We start from the raw sequence: 16,532 nt of genomic DNA, 5'->3' as shown, positions 1-16,532 counted from the left end.
TAAAGGTGAAAAAAAAAGTCACAGGTCCTTAACGCTGAAAAATGTCAAATGTTAAGTCCTTGTATTATGCTTAACTCTGTTTTAGATATGTTAGGTTGTAATTTGCCTTTTATTTATGAAGTACTCATTGTCAAAAAAAAAAAAAAAAAAAAAAAAAAAAAGACGAATTGACCGAAGGGACAATAAAGAATGGTTATAACTAGATAGAGTTTGATTTGTCAAAGCTTTTGTTTGTAAGATGAAATCTTACTTCTATTAGTTGTGTACTTGTGTACATTTTTTTAAAGATTGAAACCTTGTTATTAACCAAATATCCACTTACAAAAATCCTAGTTAGGGATGCTTATCGAGCGAGCCGATCACGAGCAAATGGGTGTTCGACTCGACTTGAAAACTTTTTACACGTGCTCAACTCGTGCTAGCTAAAGTTTTGAGCCAATAAAACTGCTTGACTCGTGATCATTAAAGTTTCGAATCGAGTAGCTTACAATATGCTCGTTAAAGTTTTGGTCTTCTATAATTATATGCCTTTATCTTTTTTTGTTCAATTTATATTGTTTATTTTTTTATATATATTTATTATTAAAGATTTACTCTTTCTTTTTTGATAACATAAATTAACTTGTAAAAAAAAAAGTGTCAAATTTGTTTAAACATGATAACTTTGTTTGTAAATTCTATATTAATAAAATATATTATCGAGTTGCTCACGAACTTATCGAGTCGAGTTATAGCTTGCTCAACTCCTGCTTGTTAACGTCTCGAGTCGAAGTTTGACCGAGCGTTGACCGAGTCAAGTTCGAGTTGCTCGCGAGCTACTGAACTCAATTAGTATTACAAACCATCTCAATTCTCACTTAAAACGACGTCGCTTCACAAAAATATCTTTTACGTAAAAAAGACGATAATTTGTGAAAATGAGATTGAATTTGAGCGGCGTGTTAGAAAAGAGAAACACAGGAAGAGAGCTTAAGCAACAGCTCTCGCGCCATGAACATACTCCTCCAAATTCCTTCTTCCTTCTCTCCACTTTCTCTCTCCTCCTTCACTCTTCTCTCTCCTTCTCTCATCCAATTCCCCAAATTAGGGTTTCATTCCCCCAAATTACCTCCCAATTTCCGATTTCGCCCCCTTTTTACATCCCCAAATCCTCTCTCCTCCGTCGAAAATCAACTTTCCGACGCCGACGAAGATGATTTCGACGACGAAGACGATGAAGCTGCCGATGAATACGACGTCGTATCCGTTTCTTCCGATGTTGCGGAGGTTTCCGGCGAGCTGGAGGAAGACGACGAAGTTGACAGTCTTGAGACTCAGGACGAGGAGTTAAACTCGTCGTTTTGGAGTAGCAATGATTCTAAGTTGCAGAGAGTTCAAAAGTTGTGCAATGAAGTCAGAGAGTTTGGCGCTGATATTATTGACGCCGATGAACTCGCATCTATATATGATTTTCGTATTGATAAATTCCAGGTTAATTTTAATTCAATTTTCTGGATTAATTGTAAATTACATGTTCATATTTGATTTATTTTTGTATGTTATATGTTTGTTGATAATTTGAATTGTTTTCTGTAAATGAGTTCAGAGACTGGCGATTAAAGCATTTTTGAGAGGTTCGTCAGTTGTGGTCTCGGCACCAACAAGTAGTGGCAAGACGTTGATAGCCGAGGCGGCGGCGGTGGCGACAGTGGCAAAAGGAAAGCGGTTGTTATATACTACACCGCTTAAAGCGTTGTCAAATCAAAAATTTCGGGAGTTCAGGTAATACTCCTACATTGTATTTGATGATTTGTTAAATTTTGGTCTAATTTGTATTTGATAAGTCAAATTTAATAGTGGTTGTGTGTATATGTTTTCTTGTTTTTTGGTGCGTTTTTAGGGATGCATTTGGTGAGAGTAATGTTGGCCTTTTGACGGGAGATTCTGCTATTAACAAAGATGCTCAAGTGTTGATTATGACAACGGAAATTTTGCGAAATATGTTGTATCAAAGGTATATTTTTTTAACTCTATATTATACTTTTGATTATGACAATGGAACTTTCGGAATATGTGTGATGATAGATTTGTGTAACTTAGTTGGCCACTTTGAAGTACATAAGCTCACAAACTTACATGGGTTTATAAAATGTAGAGGAAGTAATTATTTGAGGTGTTTCTTGACACAAATTAGCTAGAACATGGGAACTGGGACGTGGCTGATTCATTCCTTGCAAATTACGCTTTATACTTAAATTCCTAGGAAATGCAAATCATCTCATGTCTACCTAATATACTCCCTCCGTATTCAATTATCTGCAACATTTGCCATAATTGGGTGCTATCTATTGTCTGCAACAAATGTTTTTATTTCTATTTTTAGTAAAATTTATACTGTAAAAAGACATCCTTACCCTTACTTTTTTGTTTTAAATTTGTTTAACTTATCTTAATCATACACAAAGGGGACCACCTTTTCTCTCCTTTTCTCCCACTCAAATGTACCCACATGCAAAATTAAGTTACATGGACCACTTTCTCTCTCCTATTTCCCTCCTTTTTTCCAACTTAATTAAACACTCTAACTTGTCATTAAACTTCCCTAAAAGTTTTGCCTAAGAGTCCGTAAAAGTTGTCTTTGTTGCAAATAATTGAAACCGGAGGGAGTATTATACTCCGTAGCCATTTCCAACTTTCCAAGGATGTGTATACAACACTTAATTCATCAGCAATGTGTTGTGTAAGAAATTAATTCAATGCAATAATGGTAATGAATTTGTACGTAATTTGCCTACTTGTAGAGGTACTAACATTACCATAAGATTGCATGAGATTTTCTTAACAAACTTATTTCATGACCATTCATTACCACCTATTTAATGGGTACTATAAATGATATAAGTTTATTATTATTATTTTATTCTTTTACAACATAAATGATGTAAGTTTATAGTACCTCTATATCATATTATTTGCAACAAATGTGTTCGTACGGAAACATAGGCAAAATTTGTTTGTGAGTGTTAGATGGAGAGAGTTTGCAACACATGTGTTTGTAGGAAACATTGGCAAAATTTGTTTGTGAGTGTTTGATGGAGAGATAACGATATAGATGCATGTAATGAAGAGAAAGTTTGAGAGAAATGCATGTGATGAAGAGAGAGAGAGAGATGACTAATCAAACAAGAAAGAAAACATTTGTTGCACATACTGTTTTTAGTAAATGTTTCATATAATATGAAATAGAGGCTGTATTTTGTGAAGTGTAAATAGTGTTGAGCTATGAGCGGATTTAGAGGTGATGATATAGGGTAATTGATTTTTTTGGAATTGTTTTTAGACTCTTTATGCCAATAGGAAGCTATCATTGGTGATCCGATGTACGCAGATTGTAAGTTGTCTCATATCATGTAATCAAAAGAATGGATCGTGGAACAGTAGAAGATAAAATAGGTGAAGTATCAAAGAATAAGCAAATAATTTGGAGGAAGTTCTCTAGGGAACCAGTGAAGGACAGGCGAGGTAGACAGAAGTTGGTGGTCATTTACTCATATGAGCAACACAGGAAATAACTATAAGATCTCATGGGAATAAAAAAAATACACATTAGCATACAAACAAAAAAGAAGAAAATACAAGCATTACATAAGTGAATGGTATTGGTGGGTGTAAAGTTAGAAGAATAAGAAGTGTCCACTAGCTGTGATGATGTCTGGCAACATCTGGAGAAAAGTTTTAAGGATTGATCTACATAAAAGGAGAGAGGGGGAACAATAGAATAGCTAAGGGATTTAGGATGAATAAGGATATACGTAGTTATACACTTCCTATGTTCTTTTTAAATTGACAGGTTTGAATTTTGCCACTATTTGGAACTATTGATAAAAAAGAAAATAAAATAAATAAAATAAAAATTCTGGGATCTTGTAGATTCATCTCAAAGTGTATTGCCAAAATATCAACTTTTTGTTATTTAACTTTTGATAATATTAATGTTTTAATTTGTGCATTGATAAACTTGATAAAAGACATGTGTAAACTAATAAAGAACGAAAGAAGTATAAGGAGATAGCAAATCTTATTGGAGTGCGGACATGGAGCACTTGGATCAAATCCCTAAATACTGGAACCAAGTCCCTGAAAATCAATACAGGAGAAGAGGGTGAAGGAGTTGGGTGTTTTGGTACTAATGGATATTGTTATAGAGTTAGTGGCATAAGAGAAACTGAGAATTGAAGGCATTTATAAGGGGTGAGGGTCGCTATTTATTCATGAAAGACATAAAAGAGATGAGCTGTAATAGAGTTGAGGGAGTGGCGAATTGTATATAGGAGAAAGATTACTCTATATGATTTTTATATGATAAAGAGTAGCACCTAATACTGTCATCATTGTCTCCATGTTCTGGGATGGACAAAAACTTTAAATAGCCTTCAGCGTATTGGTGGTGGTAGTTAATGATTTAGTAGTATGATGTAGTGTGGTAGTTGCTGGCTTATATTCACCAAGCTGCTGAATGCCATGAAAAATCAGAACTCTTCAAGGTTTTTCTAGGTTCTGTATTCTTTGTGGAACTAACTATGAAAAATGACAATTTCCCACATTTTCAATCTCATTTCTATGGGTATTCACTTTAGCCTTTAGATTATTTGATATTTTGTTTTAACTTTTTTGTATTCCCCCCCCCCCCCCCCCCCCCCATTTTGTATTATTTGTGAACAGTGAACAAACATTAATTTGCATTTATTTAAATTATGCAGACACATGTGCTGAAGCTAGTCAAGTCAAAATGTTTATGAAGCTCCTTTGGAAACCTTGCCTCGTGTTTTCCTTAGATATGCCCTAGAATCGCTTTATTCTACCAATCAATATTAGAGCAACTACCTTGCGCATGGAAATTGATAGGAATCTTAATTAATAATGCAAAAAGTTGATAGAGATTATCATTTTTTTTTGGAGGGTGGGGGGGGGGGGGGGGGGGGGGGGGGGGGGGGGGGGGAGGGTGCTGATCTTTAGATGTCCCTTGTATGTTCACAGGTCCAACCTCAATGTTCTTGCCTTAGAAAATGCATGCATGGGGGGCCAAACTTGGTATGTTTAGGATTCAGGACTCATAATGTCGGTGAAATGGGTCTCATTTGAAGAATTGAAGTGTCATGTATCTTGGCATAACCCCTATAACCAACGTTTAGAATGAAGAATTTCGAGTGATGTATCTGTCTTGTGATTCTATTTATGAGACTCTGTAATCACCATCAATATTTCATTCTTTTGTCCGCTCATAAATGATGTGATTCACTTTGACTTAGTTCCCAAGCATTTGTCTACTTTGACTTTATTATGGTTTAAGGGCTGCATGTGTGTGTTAAATACGGTAATAGAATATTGGTTCCAAGAACTATGAATGTGACTTAATTATTCTGATTGCCTGGCTTTAGTCTTGGTGCTATAGATTTACGAATTCCTGATGATTTGCAACTTTATGTCTCTTATTATGATTTTATGTATTTTTACGCAGTGTTGGAGTGGTTTCTTCTGGTAGTGGGCTTTTTGATGTTGATGTAATTGTTTTGGATGAAGTACATTATCTAAGTGATACGTCTCGTGGTACTGTTTGGGAGGAGACAGTATGTTGGTTTTTTCCTCTTATTTTTCTCCCTGCGAGTTTTTCTCGCATTTCTTTTTTTAGTTTTTGCCAGTACCCACTAACTATTTTCTTTGGGCTCATTAGGTCATCTATTGCCCAAAAGAAGTTCAGCTTATTTGTCTGTCTGCAACCGTTGCAAATCCAGATGAGCTAGCTGGTTGGATTGGACAGGTACTGTTGATGCATGATTAAATATTGCGAATATAATAGTCGGTAGCATTACTTAAAAGTACTTTTCCTCAGATTGACATCTTACACCTATACAAGTCTTACTGCTTTGCTTTGCACAGGTTTGAAGGAATGCTTTAAAACGTACTTCCTCTGTCTTTTTTTTTTCTATTGCAATATTTAAAGTTTCATGTTTGCCAATGCACATTTTATATTATTAATATCTTTAGTCGATATTTTATATCGAGACAAATTTAACAAAATCTCACCAAACTATATTTTGCCTAACTTGTACAGTAAATCACAACGGACAGTCAAAGGAATATTTTTGAATAGTGTAAGATTCCAAACGTTGCGATTGAAAAGGAACGAAGGAAGTATGCAACTCTGCCCTGGTTAAAACATTATATGAAGTACAAGTATTACTTTTTTGGATGAGCTTGAACCAAAGCATGACATTTTTTTTTGTGACTTGTTTAGTTACACACCTTTCACTATCACTTTAACTTAATTGATTGAAGCAAAACTAACCCTTATTTTTTTTTAACTAACACTCAAAGATTCTGGATGAGCACACTGCATACCTAACTTAACGAAAAACAGGGAAAAAAACCCCAGACGATGCAATTTATATAGTAAAAATGCAATCTAACCTGATATCCTTTTGTTTATGTTTAGATTCATGGCAAAACAGAATTAATAACATCATCAAAACGTCCTGTACCATTGACGTGGCTTTTTTCTACGAAGACCTCTTTGCTTCCTCTTCTTGATGAGAAAGGAACCAGTATGAACAGGTAGTCATTGTTTTGCATTATTATATTTTTATATTATGAGCAGCAATTTGAATAGTCATATTTATATCATTAATAAAGAAGCTAATATATGTTAATTATCGATGTCAATATGCAATTGCATACTTTTCATTCAATTTAAGGAAAAGGGTAAAGCATAAGAGCTACCCAACATGCTTTTTATGACTGCTAGACTTCATGTAAAACGTGTCTTTTTGAGCATCTGGAAACTACCTCAGTCACAATTCTTATTTCAATTTCTCCCTGATTCGCATTTTCTTCATGCAATTATCTGATTCTTTTGCACATGCAATTAGATTTGGCATCTGGTTGTGACCCTAATTGTCTCCTACTGTGTTTTGCCTTGAAACAGGAAAGTTTCAGTCAGCTATCTACGCCTATATGCTTCAGGAGAGAATTCTCACAATGATGAGGGATCTAGACGTAAGAATTCCAGAAGACGTAAAGATGACAGTGATTTGATATATGAGGAGTATGGTAGATCGTCTAGAGGGTCATCTCTGTCAAAAAATGACATAAACACGATACGCCGTTCACTTGTATGCCCCTGTAATCATCATTGTTATCCATGTGGCTGACTTCTTAAATGCTAGCTTTGCAGCTTAGCTGTTTTTTTCCCCCCTTCTCTGATTGTCTGATTCAATATATAATGAGATAACAGGAGATATTCTTCATGCTTTAGGTTCCTAAAGTTGAAGATACATTGGAACATCTTAAAGGAAGAGATATGCTGCCTGCAATATGGTTTATTTTTAGCCGAAAAGGTTGCGATGCTGCTGTTCAATACCTTGAAGGTTCCAAGCTTCTGGACGAGTGTGAGAAGGCTGAAGTGGAACTGGCCTTGAAGCGGTTCCGTATTCAGTATCCTGATGCTGTCAGAGAATCTGCTGTAAAGGGCCTGCGTCGGGGAGTTGCTGCACATCATGCTGGTTGTCTTCCCCTGTGGAAATCATTCATTGAGGAGCTTTTTCAGCGGGGCCTCATTAAGGTTGTTTTTGCCACGGAAACTCTTGCTGCAGGGATCAATATGCCTGCAAGGACAGCTGTTATTGCTTCTCTCAGCAAAAGGAGTGAAGCTGGGCGTATCCAGCTAAGGTCCAATGAGTTGCTTCAGATGGCAGGCCGTGCTGGACGTCGAGGTATAGATGAAAAGGGTCATGTAGTACTTGTTCAGAGTCCTTTTGAAGGTGCTGAAGAATGCTGTGAGCTTTTATTTTCTAGTGTGGAGCCTCTTGTATCACAGTTTACAGCTTCATATGGAATGGTTTTGAACCTTCTTGGGGTATGCTCCTACTATCATCTCTTACACTCTAGCTACCTACTCTATATGATCAATAATTACCCAAGTTGAGTTTTTCATAGGGCGCAAAAGTTACCCGGCGATCAAATGAAGTGGATGGCATCAAGGTTTCTGAAGTAGGACGAACTTTGGAAGAAGCAAGGAAATTAGTTGAGCAAAGTTTTGGTAACTACCTTGGGAGTAATGTAATGCTTGCTTCAAAAGAGGAGCTTGCAAGAATTAAGAAAGAAATAGAGTTATTAACAGCAGAAGTCAGTGATGATGCGTTTGATATGAAAATCAGGAAGTTGTTGTCTGAATCAGCGTACCAAGAGATTACTGGTTTGCAGGAAGAATTAAGGGTAGGTCATCCTCCATGCCTCTCTCCTGGTAGTTAAACTAACGAAATTTGGTTGCAGTATTTCTTAAGTTTCGTTCTTAGAACTTTAGACCTTTTAGGAAACCCTTTTTTTTCCTCTTCTCTTTCAGGGAGTAGGAACTGTTATCTGCTTATGTAATTAACTTCTTGCATCTGTTGCTGCGCTTTTAGGTATTAGTTGTTGAAAAAGTAATTTATATCGAGTATGCCAAATATGTCAAGGACAAACAGGATAACGTCTATAACCATGGAAGCTAGTGTTTTGGAAACACAAGCCCAAGGTATTTACGGAAGCAAGCATTACCTTGGGCTTGGTCTTGGGCTAGTGTTTTGGAAACTGCCTTGTGTTTTCAAATTTACATTACATTTCTCCCAAGGTAGTGTTTTGGTAACAAAGCCCAAGACCTTGCTTGTTATGGAAGCTAGTGTTTTGGAAACTACCTTGTGTTTTCAAATTTACGCGAAGGAAAGTTCCGAATCTTGGACAACTAAAAATAGTGTGGAATAGAGGATATAAATCTATTTGCTTGGTTAATGTGATGTTTATTTGGAAATCAGGATTTGCACTTGTAGGGATTGATCTCAATAATATTTGTTTCCTTTGCTAGTGCTCTCTTCTTGAGCTGAATAAATTGCAGTGTTTGGTAATTAATGCTCCAGGACCCTATAACATGCATTTTGATGTGTAGTAAGCTCTAAAATATGTCCTTGTATCTCCCAGGTGGAAAAACAACTCCGAGTTGAATTTCGACGAAGGATGGAATTGGAGAGGATGTCTTCTTTTAAACCTTTATTGAAGGAGTTGGGAGATGGAAACTTACCTTTTCTGTGTCTAGGATACAAGGATGCCGATGGTATTGAGCACTCAATTGTTGCAGTATACTTGGCAGAGGTTCAGTCACTTGACGGGTCAAAAGTAAAGAACCTTGTGAGTGTGCAATTCTTGTAGTCACTCTTTCTTGCTCTTATTTTCTCTATGTTAGATATATACAGTATGTTTGAGGTGGGTTTCCTTGCTCCAACATGTTTAGCTTTCTCCTGCAGAAGGCTAGAAGCCACTTTGAAATGCTGTGTTAAAAGGCACAAATATTGTGAGGCATGCCATCTATTAGTCATTTACATATGTCACATTGTCACCTCCCAGAGTTTACTTCCATGGCAATACTTACAAAATTTTCTATGTAGCTGATTCGTATTAATTTCTATGTATATCTATAAAAATTCACATCTAGTATAGAAACCTTTGCTGCATACCTTACTTTTATAAACTATTTGAAGGAAGGGATGCTTCATCGTAATGTCGTGCTTTATTGATTCCCATTTTCATGACTAACAGACTAAGATGTAGAACCTGAAGTTTAGGTCTAATCGTTTGCATGATGGCTTAATGAGTTGCACATGTTTATGCATATCTATCTCATTCTACTATGTCTTAGGAAGTGTGTGTGCAAACAACACCAATCATCGGCATTTCCTTATTGTCTACAACAAGTTTTTCTATTCAATTATACAACCCTAGCAGAAAATGCCTCGAGCCCTCTTCATATATTTACAAAGTCCTCTTGTAACATATCAATAATTGCTATGGGCTTTCTCTTACCTGCTTCTGGGAATACAAGATTTCTCTTTATCAGTACAAGTTAAAAGCTCAATTAATCTCAAGAATATTTTACTGCATGGCTTATCTTTGATTCAGCTTTGAGTAGTTGATGGTAAAAACCAATGATGTGTATTTCGTAGAACTGATAAATAAGAAATTGAGTGGCATGCTGATTCGTGAACTAGCTTCTGTTTGTGTCTATTGCTCTTGACACCAAATTGTATGGATTTTTAAATTTTTCTTTTTCTTTTATTTTTTTTTTGGCTATCAGGTGCAGAATGATGTTTCTTTTAAGCTGAGCATGGCGGAAGCAGAGACAAGTAGTGATGCTTCTGGAAGGCTGCCATGTTTTGAGCCATCTTATCATGTGGCTCTTGGTTCAGATAATTCTTGGTATCTTTTCACTGAAAAGTGGATCAAAGCAGTATACAGAACAGGTTTTCCAAACATGGCTTTGAATGAAGGTGATAGTTTACCACGAGATATTTTGACCACGCTTCTTGATAAGGAAGGAATGGAATGGGCAAGGTTTGTTGATTCTGAATTGGGAAATTTATGGCATATGGAAGGATCCCTGGAGACGTGGTCTTGGAGTTTAAATGTTCCTATGTTGAGTAGCCTGTCTGAAGAAGACAAGGTTATATATTATTTTGGCTGATAGTCTCTTTCAAATTTGTTTCCTCCTTTCTTCATTGTCATTTACCTATTTGGTATATGTCACTCATTGTGGCTTTTTTTTTTGTTTTTTGAGCTTCAATGTGCCCTAAATAAGAATATCTCGTGTCTTCTACTCTTGTGTTAGGCATCACACATGTCACCAACTCAACTTGAGGCGGTGGAATGCTACAGAAAACAAAGAAATAAAGTTTCGCACTTGAAGAGAAAGATTACCCGTGCAGAAGGCTTCAGAGAATACAAGAAGATTTTGGATATGGCAAAGTTAACTGTGGGAAAGATTAGGCGCCTGAAGACCAGAGAGAAACGCTTGGTTGATCGAATTGAGAGAATTGAACCCTCGGGATGGAAAGAGTTTTTGCAGGTAATGCCTCCAAAGATGATCTTAAATCTGAAGTTTATAAGTCAACAACTGAACATTCTCTGATTCTTAGTCGTCTTACTTCCTTAACATACATATATAGATTTCAAATATATCTGGTTCTTACCTTTTTAACTGTTGTCATTTTCAAGCAAATATCTCACGTCAAATTGAGTATAAAAATCTTCAATTTGCTACATAGATTTCTTTCTAAACTCCAACTTAATTTTTTTTTTTTACCAAAGCTGGTTGGTTTCTTTTGGTCTTTTGACAGCCATTCTTGATATTTATTTCTTTAAGTGAACTTTTCAAAGGGGTCTATAGTTCTTCTTTATTTCTCATTTTGAGCTACAATAATTTAAACTCCGGTTCTAATTGTAAACTGTGAAACGGCCTTGTTCTCTTTTCATATTGGCTCTTGTATTTTACTGGGATTTCAGCTGTGGCCAGTCTTTGGGTACTCAATATGTTGCTTGTGTATTGGAGAAGAGTCTGTGAAATTATATATAATGGGGTGCGAATTAATTTACAAATAAGTAAAAAAATACTTGTAATTTATGGATGAGCAGGCACTTGTCAATTATCTAGAAATCCTCCCTTGGGATTCTTTAGTAGTATAAGAAAAACCAACTAAAGCTGCTATGTCCTACAATACGAAAACAATGGCCAGAAAAGCCTAGACGGTCATTGCTTACATTTTGTAGTAAATTTGGGTTTTATTTTTGTGGGATGTATATGCATATTTCAGGGCAGCTTATTAGTGGTTTACTCATTTTCTCATTTCTCATTGTAGTCAATTCCTATATATATACAAAGTATATTTTATCTACTGCCTCTATTTTTTATTTTCACTTTTGGCACGTAGTTTAAGAATACTTTGAAAAGGCAGGTGGGTGTAAGATAAAGAGAGTGTAGAAAGGTGCAAATATTTAAACTTTTGAGTCACCCAAAATACAGATTGTATACTATATGAAGTGTAAATTTAATAGTCTTTCAACCATAAAACGGAGGAAGTATATTTCAAAAAATTTATTTGATTTTTGCATATCTTTGTTAATATAAATTTCATTGTTTTCAACATGATTTGATATCTTCTTCTATGTTATCTATTCGGTTCCAATTCCAATTCTAATTTTCTCCAACTCCAATTTGATCCGATCTATTTGGGATATGTTAGTTTGGATCCAACCTAAATACGAATTGTGGAGATTATTATTTTTCAGGGCCTAATGCCCATGGTTCTATTTAATACTCGTAATAAGTAATAATGAATATAAAAATATTAAATTTAATATTTGGTCAAATTTTTTAGGGGAAACAAGGTTGTTGTTGCAGAAAGATTACAATTCATCTGATGCATTGCTTATTTCTGAAACACCTGATTAAGGCCACAATAATCTCACTCTTCTCAGACCCTACTTTGGCAGTGTTCTCACTAGTTTTGGGTATTGTAGTGCTCTAGTCACTATTACAACTATGTAGATAGTATTTGACTTTGTATGTGTTCTTGCTCTACCAGATTAGCAATGTGATTCATGAAACAAGAGCATTAGATATCAATACAAATGTGATATTTCCTCTAGGAGAAACTGCATCTGCGATGCGAGGAGAAAATGAACTTTGGCTTGCAATGGTTCTTCGAGACAGAGTACTGTTGGACCTACAGCCAGCACAACTAGCTGCTGTCTGTGGGAGCCTAGTTTGTGAAGGGATAAAAGTCCGACCATGGAAGAATAACAGGTGTAGTACCTTGTTGATTTTCCAAATGCTAATTTTGTTTTGCTTTGGCAAGATTGATGTAGTGCTTTTGTTTGACCCTTGTATGCTTTTGATAACACTTTTGATATTTATGAGGTATTTAGTTGCAAAGTTTTGTGAGAAAGTGTTAGGAAAGTCAATTTAAGAATTCAATAATTGTGCATGTTTAGTGGCAAAGTTTTGTAGGAAACATTGTATTGTAGCTTATACTTTCTCCTCTCTCCATTCCCTAGGCTATACACTCTTTTAGGCTTGTACCAGTGGTGTGTAATTTTGCAAATACATATTTTAGCAAAGATAAGCCATCGATACTTTTCTTGTAATAAATTCTCCTCTGATAGACTTTGGTTTCGTTTTTCAAAATAAACTAATTCACATTGGGCTGAAGAAGCCATTGTGAAGTGAAATATATGCTCCAAGTTCATGCATAAGTAAGATAAACTTCTAATTTGAACCAGCAATAATAAATTCATTATGCAATGCTTTTTTATTCACCACTATCTTTTTTTACTGGCTGCAGCTACATATACGAGCCTTCTGCCACTGTGATTAACGTTATAAACCATTTGGAGGAGCCGAGGAATTATCTATTGCAGCTTCAAGACAAACATGATGTACAGGTATCTACTAACATCATCTCAATGTTAAAATTGGGGATATTACTCTCCTATTTCTTCTAAATTGCACTACTAATTTTGTTTTGGCCCGTTTTGATTAGTTGTACTCGTTATTTATCATCACTATGGCATTTGTTAACCAATTCTACAATAATGAAATGTTTAAGTCATTACCTTTGGGTATTTTAATGATCCTTAATATGCATGTTTTATCATCTAGGAACAAGAAAAATGCTGTGATGTCTTGAATAATGCTGTAATGTCTCATATAATTTATTATATTCTCTCCCTGCAGATATCTTGCTGCTTGGATAGCCAATTTTCTGGTATGGTAGAAGCATGGGCCTCTGGTCTAACTTGGCGGGAAATCATGATGGATTGTGCAATGGATGAGGGTGATCTGGCAAGACTCTTACGACGGACAATTGATTTATTAGCACAAGTATGTATGCATTTTGCATAATTTAGAAACTTAAAGTATTTTACTTTTTAAAGGAATATTGCTAGTTACCAACAATTTCCTCTACATTTAATTTCTAGGCAACAAATATTGTTGTCTGTTGGGGATTAGTGTTGGGGCTTTCTTACAAGATTATTACAATCTTCTTACGGGGTAGTTGTACTTACTGCAGATTCCCAAGTTGCCTGATGTTGACCCAATCTTACAGAGCAATGCAAAGATAGCATCTGGTGTCATGGACCGTTCACCAATTAGTGAGCTAGCTGGATAATTTCTTTTTACTAAATGGGTATGTTATGCATTCATCTATGATCTATCTTTTTAACGCGGGATGTACATTAGATTTCAATACGTCTATAGATTGGTTGATGACAGGATTAAAATTTCAAATAATCACATGTACCCTACATCATAAACCAAACAAATACTAATTTGGATTGATATCTTGCTATTTGTCTCATTTATGTTATCCATCCAAGAGCCCTAAACTCGGCTAGAAATATACGGAGCATATATATATATATATATATATATACATATTCCGATTTTTAATAGTTGCAACTTTGGGGTATTATTTGTGAGATATAAAATATTCCAAAGTTGCAACTAAAAAAAATCGGAGGTAGTATATATATTTCACAAAGCTGTTCTAAATTCTGCCATATAATTTTGAAATAAATTCATCTCTTCCACCCAAAGTATGTCTCTTATTAGATGTCCCCAAATCTACCAAAAAAATTTGAGCAATGTATCATGTGCTGGTTTTTCATCGCTATTCGAAAACTAATGTTGCTTGCTTCAGTCCAGTCTTGATATTTAGTGACTAAGTTGTGCTTCAGTGATGCTTTGTGTGTGGGAAGAGTAGCTGAATTAAGGGACTTGATAGCTTTAAAGAGAATTCTGTACATACAAGTATTACTATAGAAGAGCAATTACAAGTGTTTTGATACCTTATATCTATATATATTTGAGCTCTTAGTTTTGGAACAAACTGCTAGAGATTAATATGAAAACAGTAAGCAAGCTAGGTAGAGGTAGAAAATGGCAGCTAAAGGGGTAGTTGTATTATCAGACAGAGTATTCAATAATACAGAGCCTTCATTCGAGAGGAAGGTGCTCTCCCTAAACAAACTTCTCAATTAATTTCTTCATGCATTCCTCTTGACCCCAAACTCCTATTAATACCCAAAAATGAAGCAAGCTAACAAAATCTAGAAGCAGCTAGCAAAAGGAATTAAAATAACAAACTCAGTAACTAACTTATTCATGAATTACTACTTTACCCTCTCCCCAAAACAGATTTCTTAACAACTTCCCTCTCATCAAATTGTTAGTATTCTTGGGCCTTCTTGCCTAAGTGAAACGGATACCAGGCTTGGGCTGATCCCTTGCACAAACCTCTCATTAACTACATACTCCGTATTAATTAGGGTTCTTAGAAAACTATATGCTATCTCAGTATTCTGTTGGAGAAGGTGAAATGGGCCTGGAAAATCCCAATAAGTAGAAGAGTTTAGGCAATCTACAAACCCAAAGGACGTTACATCCCAAAATGCCTTTGCTTGTAGGTGGCCAAGATCTCCTCCCCAAGACCTAATTTATATTCTATAAAACATACAACTTAAAAGTGGCATTTTTATGTACAACCATTAGGAATGTTATCCCTGGTTTCTAAATGCTCAAAATTTTTAAGTGCACCTGTGACTGTGAAAACATTCTTTGTGCTTCTGGAATCATAACATAGGTTTGAAAATGAATTGAAAAATTATGTTGTGTAATGTTATTATCGTGAAGTTATTTTTTTGTGTCAAATAATTTTTTGTTGAAGTACACGTCATTTTTTTTGCAGTGAATTTAGGACAGGAGCACATAGAGCATGGCTCTCCTGATTGCACAATTTAATAGTTAGGTTAAATGGGTTTAAACCTAAGAGGGTAGTACTCGGTGTGACTCATTAATACTTCTGATAGTACTACTTACAACTGCTAAAGAGGAGATCTTCAAGGTTGTAACATTTTTAAGTTGCTTATCTAAAATATGCACCAAACTCTTGTTTCCTCTACTAACTTCTCCCTTTTACTTGTGACAGGTGTATTTGCTTCAGCAGTTGTAAGAACTTAGAAAAGAAGTATTATTTGTGCGCATAGGCATATCTGCTATTGGCAATCTTTGAGGCAAGGTATATCTTTGATTCAGTGTATATTTCATTTTTTAATTAACATACTTGAATTCATGTTACGCCTCATGCTAGAAGGTCTTATAGGAGTACGTAACATAGATTTTGAACACTTTTAGTCAAATACTTGTAGCTTTGCTGTAAATATACTAGTGCAGTAGCGTTTCGAGTTGCTTCTCTTTATTTTGATGTATAGTACATTATTATCAGTGTCAAGGTTTAGACATGCAGGCTTTGTCGAAACTTCTGTGTATGGTCCAAATGTAGAATCTCTTGTAAGGAATGATGTATCAGCTCCGGGAAATTTGATTGTTTAAGCTAATGACAAGATTCTATAGCAAGATGAAAAATCATTCTTTTTCCCCATGGCTTTCGTGGCCGAGTATGTTTCAGTGTGCTATCGTGATTGATGACAATGATCATTGTAACTAATGCTATCTAGTCTGATTGTTCATAATCTATCTGAACTCATATATATTGAATATATTATGAAATGCCTGCTCTTATTATAAAACTCTAGTATACAAATTATAAAATTTGGTTGCTGAACACATGCTAATCACCAATTTTACCAGAAATACCACTCTCTGTCTCCCAGTGACTAGCCACGGGCCACAG

The 16,532-nt window shown here is 35.4% G+C and overlaps 1 protein-coding gene across 2 annotated transcripts; it reads left to right on the top strand.

Moving 5' to 3' along the window:
- The first annotated feature begins 931 nt into the window (after window positions 1–931).
- LOC145642080 (DExH-box ATP-dependent RNA helicase DExH15 chloroplastic-like) lies at window positions 932–16,276 on the top strand. Of its 2 annotated transcripts, XR_014115622.1 has the most exons (18): window positions 932–1,470; window positions 1,586–1,761; window positions 1,880–1,993; window positions 5,498–5,606; window positions 5,711–5,797; window positions 6,473–6,591; window positions 6,962–7,148; window positions 7,292–7,891; window positions 7,972–8,250; window positions 8,989–9,195; window positions 10,139–10,504; window positions 10,670–10,906; window positions 12,423–12,643; window positions 13,182–13,281; window positions 13,574–13,720; window positions 13,911–14,027; window positions 15,588–15,743; window positions 15,828–16,276. XR_014115622.1 is itself a non-coding variant. In XM_081693170.1 (17 exons), the coding sequence occupies exons 1-16, from the start codon at window positions 991–993 to the stop codon at window positions 14,007–14,009; spliced, it is 3,528 nt and encodes a 1,175-aa protein (XP_081549296.1). In that variant the 5' UTR covers window positions 932–990; the 3' UTR covers window positions 14,010–14,027; window positions 15,828–16,276. The 2 variants fall into 2 exon arrangements, 1 of the variants encoding a protein (XP_081549296.1); XM_081693170.1 differs by lacking the exon at window positions 15,588–15,743.
- Window positions 16,277–16,532: the final 256 nt, after the last annotated feature.

Source organism: Chenopodium album, chromosome 1 (assembly GCF_948465745.1).
Source record: "Chenopodium album chromosome 1, dcCheAlbu1.1, whole genome shotgun sequence".
NCBI classification, from domain to species: domain Eukaryota; kingdom Viridiplantae; phylum Streptophyta; class Magnoliopsida; order Caryophyllales; family Amaranthaceae; genus Chenopodium; species Chenopodium album.
This window is presented reverse-complemented; position numbering and strand designations above follow the sequence as displayed.

What these genes read in the sequence shown, in the direction of transcription:
- LOC145642080 (XM_081693170.1), top strand. Translation starts at nt 991, where the DNA reads ATGAACATACTCCTCCAAATTCCTTCTTCCTTCTCTCCACTTTCTCTC. An exon ending in CAAAAATTTCGGGAGTTCAG is followed by an intron (nt 1,762 to 1,879) that starts GTAATACTCCTA and finishes GTGCGTTTTTAG; the next exon opens with GGATGCATTTGGTGAGAGTA. An exon ending in CAATTGATTTATTAGCACAA is followed by an intron (nt 13,721 to 13,910) that starts GTATGTATGCAT and finishes TACTTACTGCAG; the next exon opens with ATTCCCAAGTTGCCTGATGT.